The 14,867-nt window shown below is 30.3% G+C and overlaps 3 protein-coding genes across 3 annotated transcripts; all 3 read right to left on the bottom strand.

Moving 5' to 3' along the window:
• Positions 1 to 3,096: 3,096 nt before the first annotated feature.
• LOC111023077 (uncharacterized) lies at positions 3,097 to 4,612 on the bottom strand. Its single transcript, XM_022300423.2, has one exon. The coding sequence runs from the start codon at positions 4,447 to 4,449 to the stop codon at positions 3,289 to 3,291; it is 1,161 nt and encodes a 386-aa protein (XP_022156115.1). The 5' UTR covers positions 4,450 to 4,612; the 3' UTR covers positions 3,097 to 3,288.
• Positions 4,613 to 5,775: 1,163 nt separating this feature from the next.
• QWRF7 (QWRF motif protein (DUF566)) lies at positions 5,776 to 10,316 on the bottom strand. The gene is made up of 5 exons (XM_088125929.1): positions 9,685 to 10,316; positions 8,886 to 9,122; positions 8,192 to 8,281; positions 6,883 to 6,993; positions 5,776 to 6,396 (listed from the first exon to the last, which is right to left on the bottom strand). Exons 1-5 carry the CDS (start codon positions 10,261 to 10,263, stop codon positions 6,316 to 6,318), a joined length of 1,098 nt encoding a protein of 365 aa, XP_087982055.1. The 5' UTR covers positions 10,264 to 10,316; the 3' UTR covers positions 5,776 to 6,315.
• A 2,021-nt stretch (positions 10,317 to 12,337) lies between these two features.
• Positions 12,338 to 13,054, bottom strand: LOC111025030 (zinc finger protein ZAT1-like). Its single transcript, XM_022302885.1, has one exon. It carries the CDS (start codon positions 13,052 to 13,054, stop codon positions 12,338 to 12,340), a length of 717 nt encoding a protein of 238 aa, XP_022158577.1.
• Between the last annotated feature and the right edge of the window lie 1,813 nt (positions 13,055 to 14,867).

Genomic DNA, 14,867 nt, shown 5'->3' with positions numbered 1-14,867 from the left:
AGGTAATAAGAAACTAGAAAGGATTATCAAACATTTTTCTATTTTCCTTTTAAGTAATAAAAATAAAGAAATAAAAAAAATAATTATCAAATGCAAATCTATTTCTATTTATTAAAAAAAAAAGTAGAAAAACGTTGCATAATAGGTCCTGAAAAATCCAACCCAAATAAGGGTGTTGAGTTGGATTCAATTAAACCTGGGTCATTTTAGGTTTAATATATCAAGAGATTCGACCTAACTAGTCCAACGAAAACTATATATTGATAACTGGTAAGCCCACCATTCAACCCAAAAACTTTAGCTAGGATAAAATTTAATGGAAATCATAAAAAATGGGGAGGAAAACACAGGACCTCCCACACTCTGATACTATGTTAAAGATGAATTAAACTCACAACTCAACCCAAAAACTTAAACCGGTGAATTAAGTAAATTGAATTAATACATTAGATATCTAACACTATCTATGACAAGATTATAGACTATCAAGGGGGTGATTTTGGCCCAGATTGGGTGAATTCCTGCTCCTCGTGCCAAATCGATCCTTGCTTTTAGCATCACTAGTGTATTACCACGTGTAATGCACGTATAAATTTTTTTTTAATTATAAGATAACTTAAATTTTATATAATTTCACGTAAAATATTTTAAGTATAATTATTTTTAAAAATAATTAAGATTAATTTTTATATATATTTATTATTATTGACGGCTAATTACTAATAATAAAATGTACTATTTATAATTATTTTAAAAACATATTATTTATAGTTAATTGTTAATGATATATTTTGCAAATAAATAAATTAAAAGTAATGGAAAAAATTATATATTAATAAAAAAGTAAATAGGTATTTTAATATTTTTATTTTTAAATTATTTCAACCTAATATGAGTCCTTTATTTTATTTTTTTAATATTTTGTTTGTTTATTAAATATTTGTTTAGGACTGACATTTTATTGTATATGTTGAATTTTTTAACTAAAACTAAATTATTTTATTGATTTAATTTTATATTATAATTAAAATTATTAAAGAAAAATTCTTCAAATTATATTATTAGAAAATAAAATGACCAAAAGTTTTATATTCCACCTTTTACGATTCTATACAAATTATTGTTTATAATTAATTAATTAACTAAACATTTTTTTATATACTGACTTCTATGATTGTTTTTTTTTCAACAATAAGAACATAAGCTTGTAATTATCTATATTTTAAACAAATATTCTAAATAAAATTTCTAAAAAAACATTCCAAATAAAAAAAATACACTAAACAATAAAAAACATTAGTAACAAAAAAAAAGTCCAAATCCTAAACTAAATAAAATTGCTAAAAAAAGAAACATTCCAATTAAAAAACACACTAATTAGAAAAATAACAATTGTAACAAAAAAAATCCAAGTACTTACTATACACTCATCTTTTAGAGTAAATATGCTCATTCTTGAAGATTGCTGGACAGATACTATTATTCAACTTTGTAAAATTGTGAATGGTAATGTTACAAACCTAGTATTCGAGATATGTAGATTCAACATATGCATCTCTTGCAACTTGATGAATATGTCACAAATATCTCGAGATGTTTTCAAGATTGAATCATATTTGAGAGATGTTTCAAGGAACTAAGAATAAAAAAGTATTGAAACTTGTGAAAAACATGTAGAAGAAAACCTATTTTTATAGTAGTAGAGGATAAAACGTTACAAAAGCTTTTCAAATTCTAAAACTCTTGAAATTCTTGTATGAATTTTAATTAAAGAAAAAATTAATTTTATGTCGTTGGAAAACTTTTTGCATTCTAACCTTTTATATTCCATGCATTTATAGTATTGATAATTAATAATTAATAATTAATTTAATATTTGTAATAATATATTAATGGAATAATTTGTAAATTTGTAAATTTAATAAAGGGCAAAAGTGTCCAAAAATATTTTTCCTACATCCTACCTTTTTAATATAGTATAGATGGCTTCCACCATTTCTGCTGAGGTATTCATTCGGCGGACCATTTCAACTGAAGCCATAACCATACCATTAGAGTACCTTGAATAGATATTCCAGCTCATTTAATGTGTCAAATCAATCCTCATTTAGAGTAGGCGATTTCAACTAAAGCCATAATCATACTATTAGCTAGAGTCTTCCAACCAGATATTTCAGCTCATTTAATGTGTCAAACCAATCCTCATTTGGAGTGCGCCAAATCAAGCATGGCTCAACAGTAATTAGCATATACCTCCAATCATAAGGTTGTGAGTTCAACTTGGAGAGAGAGGTTGAGGTGAGGGAATTTTTATAGAAAATGGCAGCCATTTTTTCCTCCATTTTTTCCGCTTTTTTTTTTTTCTTCTTTATTTCATCGTCTCCCTTAAACTTGTAGTAGTTTGTAAGTTTTTCCTAACTTGAACCTACATTCTTGTGAACTTTGTTAAGCTAGATATGAATTATTGTAGCTTAATCACATTGTATTTAAGTTATAATTTCAGCATGAACTCACACAGTGATTAGAGAGAGAACATAGTACATGAACACAACTTCTAAAAACAGAAAATCAAGACCTAAAAAATGAAGTTATGGTGTAAAGCAACCGCGAAATTAACTAAGAATGATTTTTGAAGCCCAAATGTTTGTCTTTTTTTCCTTTTAAAATTTTTCTTTATTTGTTTTTAATCTAGAATGCTCTGTGACAAATACAAATCACTCTTGAAATAACCAAATTTGTTTCTTATAATTCTCTGAAAAATCACTTTAAAATTGATTATCTATAAAATGATTCTAGAGTTATTAATTGTTTGAAAGGAAAATGAAAAGAGATGAGCGGTTGAATAAACTATCATTTTTAATAGAGGAAAATGGGCCATTAAGGGGAAGTTCGCCCAAGTTCCGCCGTAATCCGCTTAAAAAATATAACTTTTTTCAGACTTAATCCTGTCAAAGTTCTCGTTCTGTCACATCAACTTCTCTTCAAAATTTTAACAATATTTGCTTAAAAGATATTTTTTTTAAAAGATCAAGAGTAATATTCAATGACTTTTGAAAGAATAGGAATATTTTTGAAACAAAAAGGCAAAGTTCAAAGTTAACAACATTGCAAATGCTTAAAAATTGTACAATAAGAACCATTGAGATACATGATACATTAATATTCTGTGGGAGCACTTGCTGGAAAAGGCTTTCCTTCAACCAGAGACAGAAATAAGCCAATAAATTAGAATTCAGCCCAAGTAAATGGGCCACAAGTATAACAATGAATGAATCAAGAACTTTCAAGTTAAGCATCAAAAACTTTGACCTCCCCAGTATACAAATGCAATAACCAAGCAACATCTTTTGGAAACTTGGTCACATACTTCTCCAAGAAAGTCTTCTCTGTAGGATGTAAAATACTAGTAATGATAAGTTCTTTCTTCAGTAAACCTTTTGAATAAAGACTTTGAACAACTGAACACCTTGGAATTATCCTCTTCTCCAAACTAAAGACCATCACTGTAGGTCTTGTAGCAATATCCTCTGGCTTTAACCCCATTTTCTGCACAAAAAACTCCATAGTTTTGAAGATCTTCTCCTCAGACAGAATCAGACATGGTGGATACTTTTTAAAAGCTAAGAGGGTCTGATCCTTTGACCAACCACACTTCCTGTAAGCTTCAAATTTTCTTTCCCAGGTTAAAGAAGTCATCCCAGAGAGCACTCTAATGGCCTCAACAAATACAATTTTTGAAGGGTCAGATCCCAGGTCTCGAACTCGGTTAACAATGTTGCAGAATTTGGAATGGTTAAGGAATGCAGAATCAGGAAAATTTGAAACCAGATACGAAATTGCAACTTCAGACACTCCAGAGGTTCGTAAAAATGCAATGTTTGGAGCTATTTTGCCTCGCAAATCCTGGCGAAATGCCCTGGGAGAACGCTTAAGGCATTTGAGGACCTTTTCATCTTCGACAAGTACAGATTTAAGGTAGTTGTAGCAGGGGATTAGATGGTTCTTCAAGCTACTCCCCAAAAGAAACGGACATGAATAAACAATTACAGCACATTCTGACTTAGAAAGCCCAATGGAATGCAGAAATTCAAATTTGGGCAAAAGTGTTCTATCAGAGTTAAAGAATAGCAAACTCGGGAAAATCTTAATTACCTTGGAAATCTGCGTTTTGGTCAGTCCTTGGCTTCGGAGAAGCGAAAGGACCAAATCTGGCTCGCTCGGAGTTTTGAAATTTACCTTGGCCGCCACATCCAGCGCAGTTTCTGATGCCATTCCGCATGAATTGACGAGGTACAAAACTATGGAAGAACGTTCAAACGATCCTTTGTCGGCAAGAACTGAGAAGAACTTGTCGTCCCGCTGAAACCCTAGATTGTTGAAGAAAGAGGTGGCGACTGCAATCCGCCTGCTGCTAGGACTGAAGATTTTGAGCCCTAGAATTCGAAACATTTCGAGTGTAGTCGCTGCGAATCTATGCTCTCAATATCTGAAAATGGCGGCCATTGATGAGAGGAGAGTACACCAAATTACTGAGCTAAGTTTCAACGACGAAGGAGACAGCTGAGGGAATTTGTGAAATTCTAATTTTACTCTCTACTCTCAAAAATGCCCCGGACTGTTTTGGTGTTCAATAAAAGAATTGTCATTTCATCCATAAAATTTTAAGATTAATTTTAGACAATTATTCAAAATACCTCTTTTTAACTTTGAGTGGTTTCTCATTTAAAAGATTTCGTCACCTTCTCAAATTGATTCAAATATCCATTTGAACAATTTTATAATTGAAACAAGTGACGAAAGTAGATATGATGTTGACGGTAAACAAAGCAATAGCAATGGTTGCTTTTAAAAGATTAACGATGACAAACATGACAAGTAACGATAACCACTAAATAATCACTTTTCAAGCCATATTTTCCATTCATTTTTTAACTCACCCTCGGTAACATTGATTGATTTGTGGTTATTAGTACTTTCCACGTCATTCATTTTCTTAACTCATATATTTGTTACTATACTTACAATTCAACAGCACCCACAAACATCAATTTAAACTCCCTCCCTTGTTTTAACGATTTTAATTTGAATAAATTTAAAAGTTAAAGGTAGAAATTTCTACCCTTGAATTTTAAAATTTATTTAAATAATATTTCTAAACGATATATATATTATTGAAACAATTAGGGGTGAGATTATTTATATATACCCAAAGTGGGACCGCAAAAACGACGTAGGTCGGAGACTAAGGAATACCCGACCTAATCAGGTTTGGACAAACCACACGACCATACAACACTTACCTGAGTAGGGTGAAACCACTTGGACCAAGCTGAATGGACCCCGTTGAACCGATTCCCCGAACCAATTTAAAGAGACTCTCTCTATAAATAAGAGTAGAGGTTTTGGGTGTGATGTACGCTGATCTCAAAACTCTATTTTTTTTAATAAATAAATGAACAGTTTGGCTATATTCACTTTTTTGAGGCTCTATGAAGAGAAGAATGTCATTAGCAAATATAAGGTGAGAAATGGGAGGACTGCAAGTACCAATTTGAATGGCTTCCACCAAGACGCCTCAATTGATTAAAAAATAGCATCAGATAACCATTCAATGCAAAGGCTTGTATATCATGTAACTACATAATCTATATAAAGAAATTATGATAAACCAAGATTCATTGAGAGGTGGCTAGTAAATGATATTATTTATACACAAAATCAATCAATTAAATTAACAAAGCACTATGCCAAAACGAACATAGTTAAGTGGTAATTGACATACATCTCTATTCAAAAAGTTGTGAGTTCAACTCTCCACCCCTACATATTGTACTAAAAAAGAAATTTATATTTTCCACAACACAATTAACAAAATCAAAATGGATTCAGCCCACTCATTTCCCAATTTTTTTTTCACAATTAATCTTATTAAAGAGACTAGAAGTAGCAAAAAATTAGAGGTTCGAATCACCACCCTACATATTAATTGGTGGTGAGTGAACAAGGGGGAGAGGAAGAGGAAAAAGATACTCGGCAGCTACATGAGGAAGAAAAGAGAAGGCTGCTAGGGCGTTTTTATGAATTTTTTCCGATGCAATATTATCGTTGAGGGAGAACCAAAAAAGGCTTCAACCTAAAACAATAGCTATTTAGATTGATCTCGAATACAAAAATCGTTGCAATGATGCTTCTAAACTTAAGAAAAATTGCTACAATTAATTAAATCCAATTAGTAACAGAGTTATAATAATATGCAGAACTTAACTGCAACGATTTCATACATTTAGTATGGTGGTAGCCAATTTTCTCGTACAATCAGAAACTGAGTAGCTTGGCCTTCTTGGTAGCATTTGTTGCTTGTTGCATCAGTAGTATTCTAACACTATTCTCCTTTGCCTGTTTCAAAATAATAATAATAATAATACTAATAAGGAAAAGCCAATAAAGAAGAAAAAAAAGAAAACTTGAAAATAATTAGAAAAAGTTTTAATAGAAACTTTGTTTTTTATATTTAAGACGTGTACACAAAATAAACCTTTAAGGCTAAATTTCCAGTAAAATCTTATGCTAAAATTTTGATAAAAATGAAAACAAATGGACAAAAACAGTTACTTTTTTAAAATATAGGGACAAAAAAAGAACTTCTAGAGAATACCAATGATCAAAATGAACGAAAGTAGTTGAAAATATAAGAATCAAAAACATATATTTTGAAAGTACAAATACCAAAATAAATTAAAGTTAGTAGGGCCAAAAGAATATTTAAAATTATGGCAACATAAGCATAATTAAAGACGTTTTGTTCATTCTCTAGAGGTCTGAGATTCAATCTTTCGACCCATATTTGTTGTATTAAAAAAAACTATTTGAAATTACACTTACCAGTAATGTGGTGACTGAGCATACATCGTTCTCTAATTTCTCCCAGCAGTCTTCTTGTTCTTTAAATATACTTAGTCGCTCCGTTAGCATATACAATGCTTTCTCCAGTTGCTGAAATTTATAATTGGAAAATTTTTTTATTTTAGATTATCAATTAATAATGATTTTATTTTTTATTTTTTATTTTTTTAAAAGAATAAATTAGTTTACTAGATGTTTTTTTCCCTAACTGTTTTACCCTCTAGCCAAATTTAAAAATACAAACTTTTCTCCCAAAGTTTTTGTATTTTCAAAATCTGGTCACAATTTTTAAATTCTTTTATCTTTTTTAGAATAAGAAAGATTTGAAATGGGTGCGGGTGTATTGTTCTAGTTAGGATGTTGGCCCAAAAGGAAAAAAAATTTACAAATATAGATTTTTAATCTTAATTTATTATAGAAAATTAAAATATGACAAGTTAAAAAAGTAATCTACCTTAAAATTATATAAAATCTTGCAAAATTCGATTATTTGGATCAGTTTTTTCTCTCATTAAGATTTCAAATAATCTTATTTAATGTGATAAGACCAAAAATATATGTGTTACAGTCGAAAGTTAGAAAATTTATGAAAATTAGATAATTCAATTCCAAATCAAACTCAAATGGAAAAATTTCACTTATGCTATATTATTTACAAGAAAAATTAAAAGCTATGACTTATTTTTCTTTCTTTTTTTTTTTAATACTACCGAGTACAATTTCTCTTTCATAAATGATTATAGAATAGGTTAAAAAATTTTTTAAGAAATATATTATAAATAAACATAATGTCTGAAAACAAAAATTTTATACAACAAACAAATGTTAATGATATTCTTTTTTTCTTTACAAAAGAAACTGATAAGTTGATCATGTTTATTTAAGTTAAATGCAGATAAAGTTATGATATTAGTTAGAGTAATAAATTTTCATCGACATTTTTCCATATCTATAAATTTACATAAGAATCATCAGAGGTGTATCTACATTTTTCAATAGTATCATTAAAATTCGATAAAATATTATAAAATATTACTAATATAGACATTATATTAATAATAATAATAATAAACTTTAACTTATTTTAAAAAGTGAAACTAATGCCTATTTCAAAATTTAATTACTTGCTACAGATTTTTTATTATTATAATTTTCAAGAAATAAACATCAATATCAACATTTAATAGATATTTTTTTCGACGTTTTCAAAAAATTGAAACTTGACATTTCCATCGATATCGATATTTCGATATAGTTGACTTTTTCAAAGAGAAGAAAAGAGATGAACCTGAGATGTGCGTTTGGTGATCATTGCCTCTAATTTGGCCATCACTTCCATGGCCATGCTCAATGCTTGTTTAAGGCCCTCTATGTCAGCCTGTTTTTAATTTCATTGGAGACTCATAATATCAATTCATTTTCCAAAATTATTTAGAACATATATAACATGTTTATAAAAACTTCAAGTTTAATTATGAAATAAATGTACTTGGCCGCTTAAGTTTTTGGTTGAATTTTGGTTTATTCATCATTAACGTGGTATTAGAGCGGGAGGTCTTGTTGTTTTCTCCCACTACAAGAAATTTAAGTTCCGGCGACAGAACTTTTGGCGACGCACTATATTTCGTCGCTAAAAGATCCTTTTGGCAACAAAATTAAAGAAAATTTATAGTTTGAATCCCCGCCCCTTTTAAAAAAAAACTATTTTCAACTAAATAATGACATGATTTGTCTATTGTGCAACATATATACTTTTCTTTTCAGCGTGATTTTCCAAATCCTTATTATACCACTCGATCTGTTTTATTCAGTTTGTCACTTCTTTCTATCGTTTTTTTTTTTTGTCACATTGTGAAAAACAACCAATGTTCATTCAATAGAACGTCGTGTGGACTCAAATTTTTTTTTTTTAATTTAGGAACTAAATAGATAAAACGGTCAATGATCACAAGCTAAATTATTGGTAATTTGAAATTTCTTACCTTGGCTCCATGGAGTAGAGGGAGTCTAAGTGAGAGTGTTGAAAGAAGAGAGGCTAAGCTAGCAACTGATTCTTGGTTTCTTTTGTCCATTTTGGCCCATTTGTTGAGGAGAGTAACTTGAGGAAAGATTATTCTATACAATTTGATCTCATTTTTCAATTTTTCAACTTGAATTCGCTTTTCTAGAATGCGATTTCTCATTCTCAGATTGTGAAGCCAAACACTGACTATTCTGTCCTGTGAGAAATTAAAACAAAAAAGGACTCTATAAATAGACTTGGTACAAATTAAATAATTCTGTTTTAAAGGATTATAATTTATAATCATGGGTTCTTAAGAAAACTAGCCTTTGAAGAAAAGGGAAATAAGAGCTTTAAAATTTGAGCAATACTTACCTAGCTATACATCGATAAGACGAAATTCTTACCGACTTATATTAAATTTTTTGGTTTACTTTATTTTATCTATTAAAATTTTTGACCTAATAAAAATACGCCATATTAGAAAGCTAATAGAAGTTCCTTATAAGTGTTATAAATATAGAGTGGTGTGTATATTGGGGTTTTTTTCTTTTCCCGTAATAATTTTTTCATATATTTATATTAGTAATTGTTTTCATTGTATTTTTTTGAAATATAATTTTGATAATCATAATTATTTTATGACGACTTTTATGTTGGATTGATATTCATACCATCTATATATAATGTTTTAATCTAAAATTTCAATAGAGTAACAAAGTCTAGGCCATGGCACTTTCCTACATGAAAATTAGAAGGACCGTATTAAGAATAAGTACCTGAGCAAGTGTTTTAATGTTAGCGATGGAACCTTCAGCTCTAACATTGGCATACTTCCATTGAAACAACCTATTCTGCAAAACCCTGAATTGATGAAGCTCCTCCGCTTCTACCGCCGCTGCCACCGTCGTCTTCTTCAACCTGAAAAACCTCAAAACGCCACCCACGCTGCCACCCCGGTGACGACCAGACTTCTCTCTCCCTCCCTCCACCACCGCAGACTCCCCGGCCGTCTGCGGTGGCGCTAGCGGAAAGCCTGAAGACCGGCCCGGGGACAGCGCCCACGCGGACGGAGACGACTTCAAGGGCTTGACAAAGCCAGCCGGCTTCTCCTGCCGGACTTTTGGGAACAATATCAAGGGGTTTAAATTCTCCTCGTCCTTATTTTTGGTTCTTGATTTTGTGGCTGATTTTGAGCGGACGATGGTGGGGCGTTGGCTGGTGTTTGCGGCGCATGAGTTGTTCTCCGGCAGGCTTATGGCGGCGGAGGAGCGGCTTTTGCTGCGGAAGAGGCCGCCGGGGGACTTCGGCGGCGGAAGTCCCGGCGATTGTGGGCGGCGCGTGCGTGTGTTCTCCATATTTTTTGTGGAATATTATTTTTAGTTGGACTTTGAAGAAATAAATAAATATATAGTGGGAAAATCGAGAAGTTGATAGCACGTTGAGAGACGCGTGACCACCAAATACAGAATAAAAGTTCTACGTTTTTGGAGTTTGACTTTCCTCTAGTTTTATTTATTTATTTTTTACCCAACATACAATTTGTGGAAGTGTATCTAACTATTTTTAAAAATTATGTTAGCTTCTTCGTAATTTTTTCTTTTATATGTTTATAAGTTTTCTTAGTATCGTGTTTGAATTCTTAATGAAAATTTTAAAAGCAAAAACAAGTGTTTTAAAACTTATTTTTAGTAAAAATTTAGGTTAGATCGCTAGAAAACATCTATCACGTCTTATCGATGACATTTTATCAATCGTATCCAGTTAATTGAAAATGTATGAAAAAAAAAACTAGCGCGGTCCAAACCCACCTAGGAGAAAACTAAAAAATATATGCTACATCTAATAAACTATATCAATGATATAGATATATGATAAACTATATCATTGATAAATCATATCATTACTACAATATATCAGTAATAGACTATATCATTCATAAACGCCTACCACCGATATGGTCTGTTAATAGTAGACAGTCTATTGATATAATATAGTCTATTACTTATATAATCTATTAATGATAGACTTCTATCCACCCATAGACACAAATGAATGATATTCAAAAGTCAACAATAAATTCCATAAAAATGTTTAAATAAGTGTGTACACAGAACTTTTTTAATAATAAAAATATAATCTAAAAATTTATTTAGAAAAAGTGGTATGAGACACTATCATTTAAATACGCCCATCAAGATTAAATGAATGCAATGTTAGAACTATATAAGCTAAAAGATTTTGCCTTTTTATTATATGATTATATTCCATTATAGAATATGCAAGTTTTGGAGTGACAAAACTTTTTATAATTCTTTAATTCTCTCATACATTATTTCTCCCTTCCACTCATTTCCATGATAATTTAAATATTTATTTTAAGAAAATTAAGAAGATTTTGATGCTGGAGAGTAAAGGATAAAACATTTACAAATTAAAAATATATAGATTAATTTAATTTTTAATAAGATATAAATTATATCATAATAATTAATGATTGGTGTGATTTATATATTTTATATTTAGATATATATCATTTCTATCATTATAAAGAAATTGCATATAGATATATAAACCAAAACTAATTTGAGATATTTCATATATTTTTCATTTAAATTATTAATAATAATTATTTTAACCTTATATTTTTACAATTACACTAACTACATCTAATAAAGAATTTATCAATTTGTAATATATAACAAACTTATGGACTTTTTATAAAAGCAGTAAGCAGATACTAATATTATAGGTAGATAAATTACTTTTTTTCAACAAATATAATCAAAATTTAAATTATAATATAAAATAAATTTAAAAAATAGGTAATGAACTACTTAAAAAAAAGTAGATAACATAATATGAAACACCAAAGTTAGATCATTTCATAATGAAAAGTTGGTGAGATATGAATTTAGAGATATAAATTCACTTAAAACAATAAATATAAAGTTTGTTTTAAAAATTCAAAATCTTCTATGATATATCTCTCAAAATATATATTTCCATAGAATAACAGATTTTATTTATTATGAAATCTAAATTGACTTAATTTATGTGCATAAACCCCACTTTTTTAGGCGAACCTGAGCATAGTTAGCACTAATTGGCATCTTCTATTCAAGGTTGAAGGTTCGAACCTCATGCATATGATAGTTTGTTGTATTAAAAAAAAATAGAAAAAAAAAACTACCTTTCCATGCAAGCTACCATACATGTACAAAATCCTTTTCAAGAGGGCTCTAAATTCCCACAAAAAACTAGGAGAAGGTTTCAATATAATTCCAATACGTGTCAAGAAAAAAAGAATATCATACTTATTTGGATCAAATTATCAAAAAAGTATCTAAATTGTAATTCAAAGAGAAAATAGAAAAGAAATAAAGGAATTTTATTTATTTATGAGCCTAAATCCTAACCTAGGTTTGGAGATTAACATGGATTGGAGATTGCAGAGAATTCAATTTCAGAAACTTCATCTTCATCATCTTCATCATAATCATAAGCAGGAGGTGGACGGTTGAGATCAATGGAGTTTTTACCAAATTTTTTAGGAGAAATTTTCTTGAAGAAATGGACCTTCTTGTGCCCTCCAAGTGCCTGTCCAGATTCAAACACTTTGGGGCAAAATAGACATTGAAAAACTTTCTGATGAACACAATCTTCTGTTCTAATCTTGCTGTGGCTCGCCTTGTGCCCTCCCAATGCTTGATACGACCTAAATGACTTGTCGCACGTTTTGCATTTGAATTTCCATATGAAGGAATCCACGTCTTCTCCGTCCTCGTCTTTGCAGGTATAATTACTCTCTTTATCTGATAATTTTTGGGATTTTTCTGTTGTCTGGTCTCTCGACATCATTACAAGACTCAAAGCCGCCGCACACTCTATGGTCGGATCGTGCCGCTTGCGCTTCAGTGACCGTCGTCGTCGTTGCTTCGGAGGCAAATCATCGGTCTCGCTCTCTCGATCGGAGTAGTGAGAATGAATCGAGGTCGGGATCGGCATTGACATTGGCATCGGTATCGGAATTCGCTTGGGATTGGGATGGAGAGGAAGCTTGATCAAGTGGGATCGCATGTGGCCCCCCATAGCTTTGCCATTGGAGAAGCTTTTGCTGCAGATTTTGCACACTCTTTGCTTATCCATGGACCAACAACACATGAGAGGGAAAAATTAATAGAATTAATGACTGAATTTTGTAGGGAAAAGATAAAGAGAGCAAGTAGAGTGTGGGAAATGGGAACTTGAAGTAGGTGATAATTAAGCAGCATTTACTTAACAAAATTCACAAATGAATGTTATATGCATGAAGTAAACAGGATCTTTCATCCTCTAACTTTTTCAAAATTAGAATAATTTTTCTTAAAAAATATCACTTAGTTCCGTTAAATCTCCCAAAACATATCTACTTGACTAAATTATACTTACGAAAATTATACTAAAAAGATAGAAAAAATATGCATTTATAAAAATATCATTATTTTTTCTTTTTTAAAAAAAAGGAAAAAAACTTCTCTCCGGAAGATTCAGGAAGAAGTCCGGTATTCGTACCTGATCCAGTAGTATATAGCTAGATCAGTGGACCACACAAGAATTATACAAAATAATAATTAAAAAAAAAAACACTTGTCTATATACTACTGGACAATGCAGAAATTCAGAAGGAGCTTCCTTTTGAATCTTCCAGAGGGCAGGTTTTTAACAAAACAAAAAAAAAAAAAGTCACTTTGGTTAGTTTTGTTGGATAAATTTGTAATTTATGTCATTTTTGTAAAATTTAGTCCACCTTCTAATAACTGTTTGATATAGATTTGAAATTCAATTTTTAAAATTCAATTTTCAAAATTCTCTCGTACATCTAACTGTATAGAATCGTAGTCACGTTGTTACAATCCTCCGGAATAACTTCTCCTAAATCAATTCAAATTCTCTTTTTGATTTTAGAAAAACCTAATGCTAAAAACTCACTCCTTTTTCAGAATCATTTACTTGAAAGCCTACACGTGTCTCTAATTTTTTTCTCATTCAAACCCTCTGTTTAATTTCTTCGATCCATTTAATTTTCACACGTTAATTTATTGTCACATCTAAATTAAAATGTATCATGTACAACAAGTTGATTTTTTTTTTCTGAAAAAAAAGTTTGATTTTTTTTTTTTGGAAGATCAAAGGGAAAAAAAATTATTCCAATATTAAGTAAATCATAAAGATTAAATTGAAATCAAGCATCTACTCAACAAAGATTTAAAATCGAGCACAATGGAAGAAGGTAAACATAGTAAATATTTATATAATAATATATTAAAAGCTACATCAATTTCCTTTTTATTATTTAGGGAAAAAAGTTCAAATGGTAGGTTATTAACTACAATTCAAAAACAATCTCTCTTAAAAGGGCAAACTATTTAATTAATGTTTCTTATTCGGATAAACCAGCCCATTAACATGATAACTACAAATTATTAGAAGTTAAAGGCATAAATAACCTTTTGCAAAGATTCAAATTCTTGTCGATTCAAAAAATTATCGTAAAGGATAGAGTTAACACTCAATGCTTAAGTTAATTAGTACACTTACTTCATCAATACTCAAGAGAATATTGTTTCACGTCCCTTGTATGAGAGACATGGTTCTCTATTTATAGAGACGAGCTCCCAATAAGACTTCTGACCACCTAGTACTATAGTGTCGTGTCGAATAACATGTTTGTCACCTTTGCACCTACAGATACTTTTCAAGGTCGACTCATACCTAGTCTAGGTTGTTTGGCAGATAAGATATAGATAAGCTTGATTTATACCGAGTTGCTTAAACTTGTTTTACTAGAATCTTCTTATTTCATTATCCTAATCATCCTGACAGTCCATGATCTCTGATGTTGACACGTGGCAGATGATAAATCACCTCCAACAAAGTGTCTCTTTTAAGGGCAGAATAAATAACTAAAGTGTATTTTGAT

The sequence above is a fragment of the Momordica charantia genome, assembly GCF_013281855.1.
Source record: "Momordica charantia cultivar OHB3-1 chromosome 6 unlocalized genomic scaffold, Mcharantia_2.0 BLBB01000006.1, whole genome shotgun sequence".
NCBI lineage: Eukaryota > Viridiplantae > Streptophyta > Magnoliopsida > Cucurbitales > Cucurbitaceae > Momordica > Momordica charantia.
Note: the sequence above shows the minus strand (reverse complement) of the source record. Positions and strands in the feature narration are given on the sequence as shown.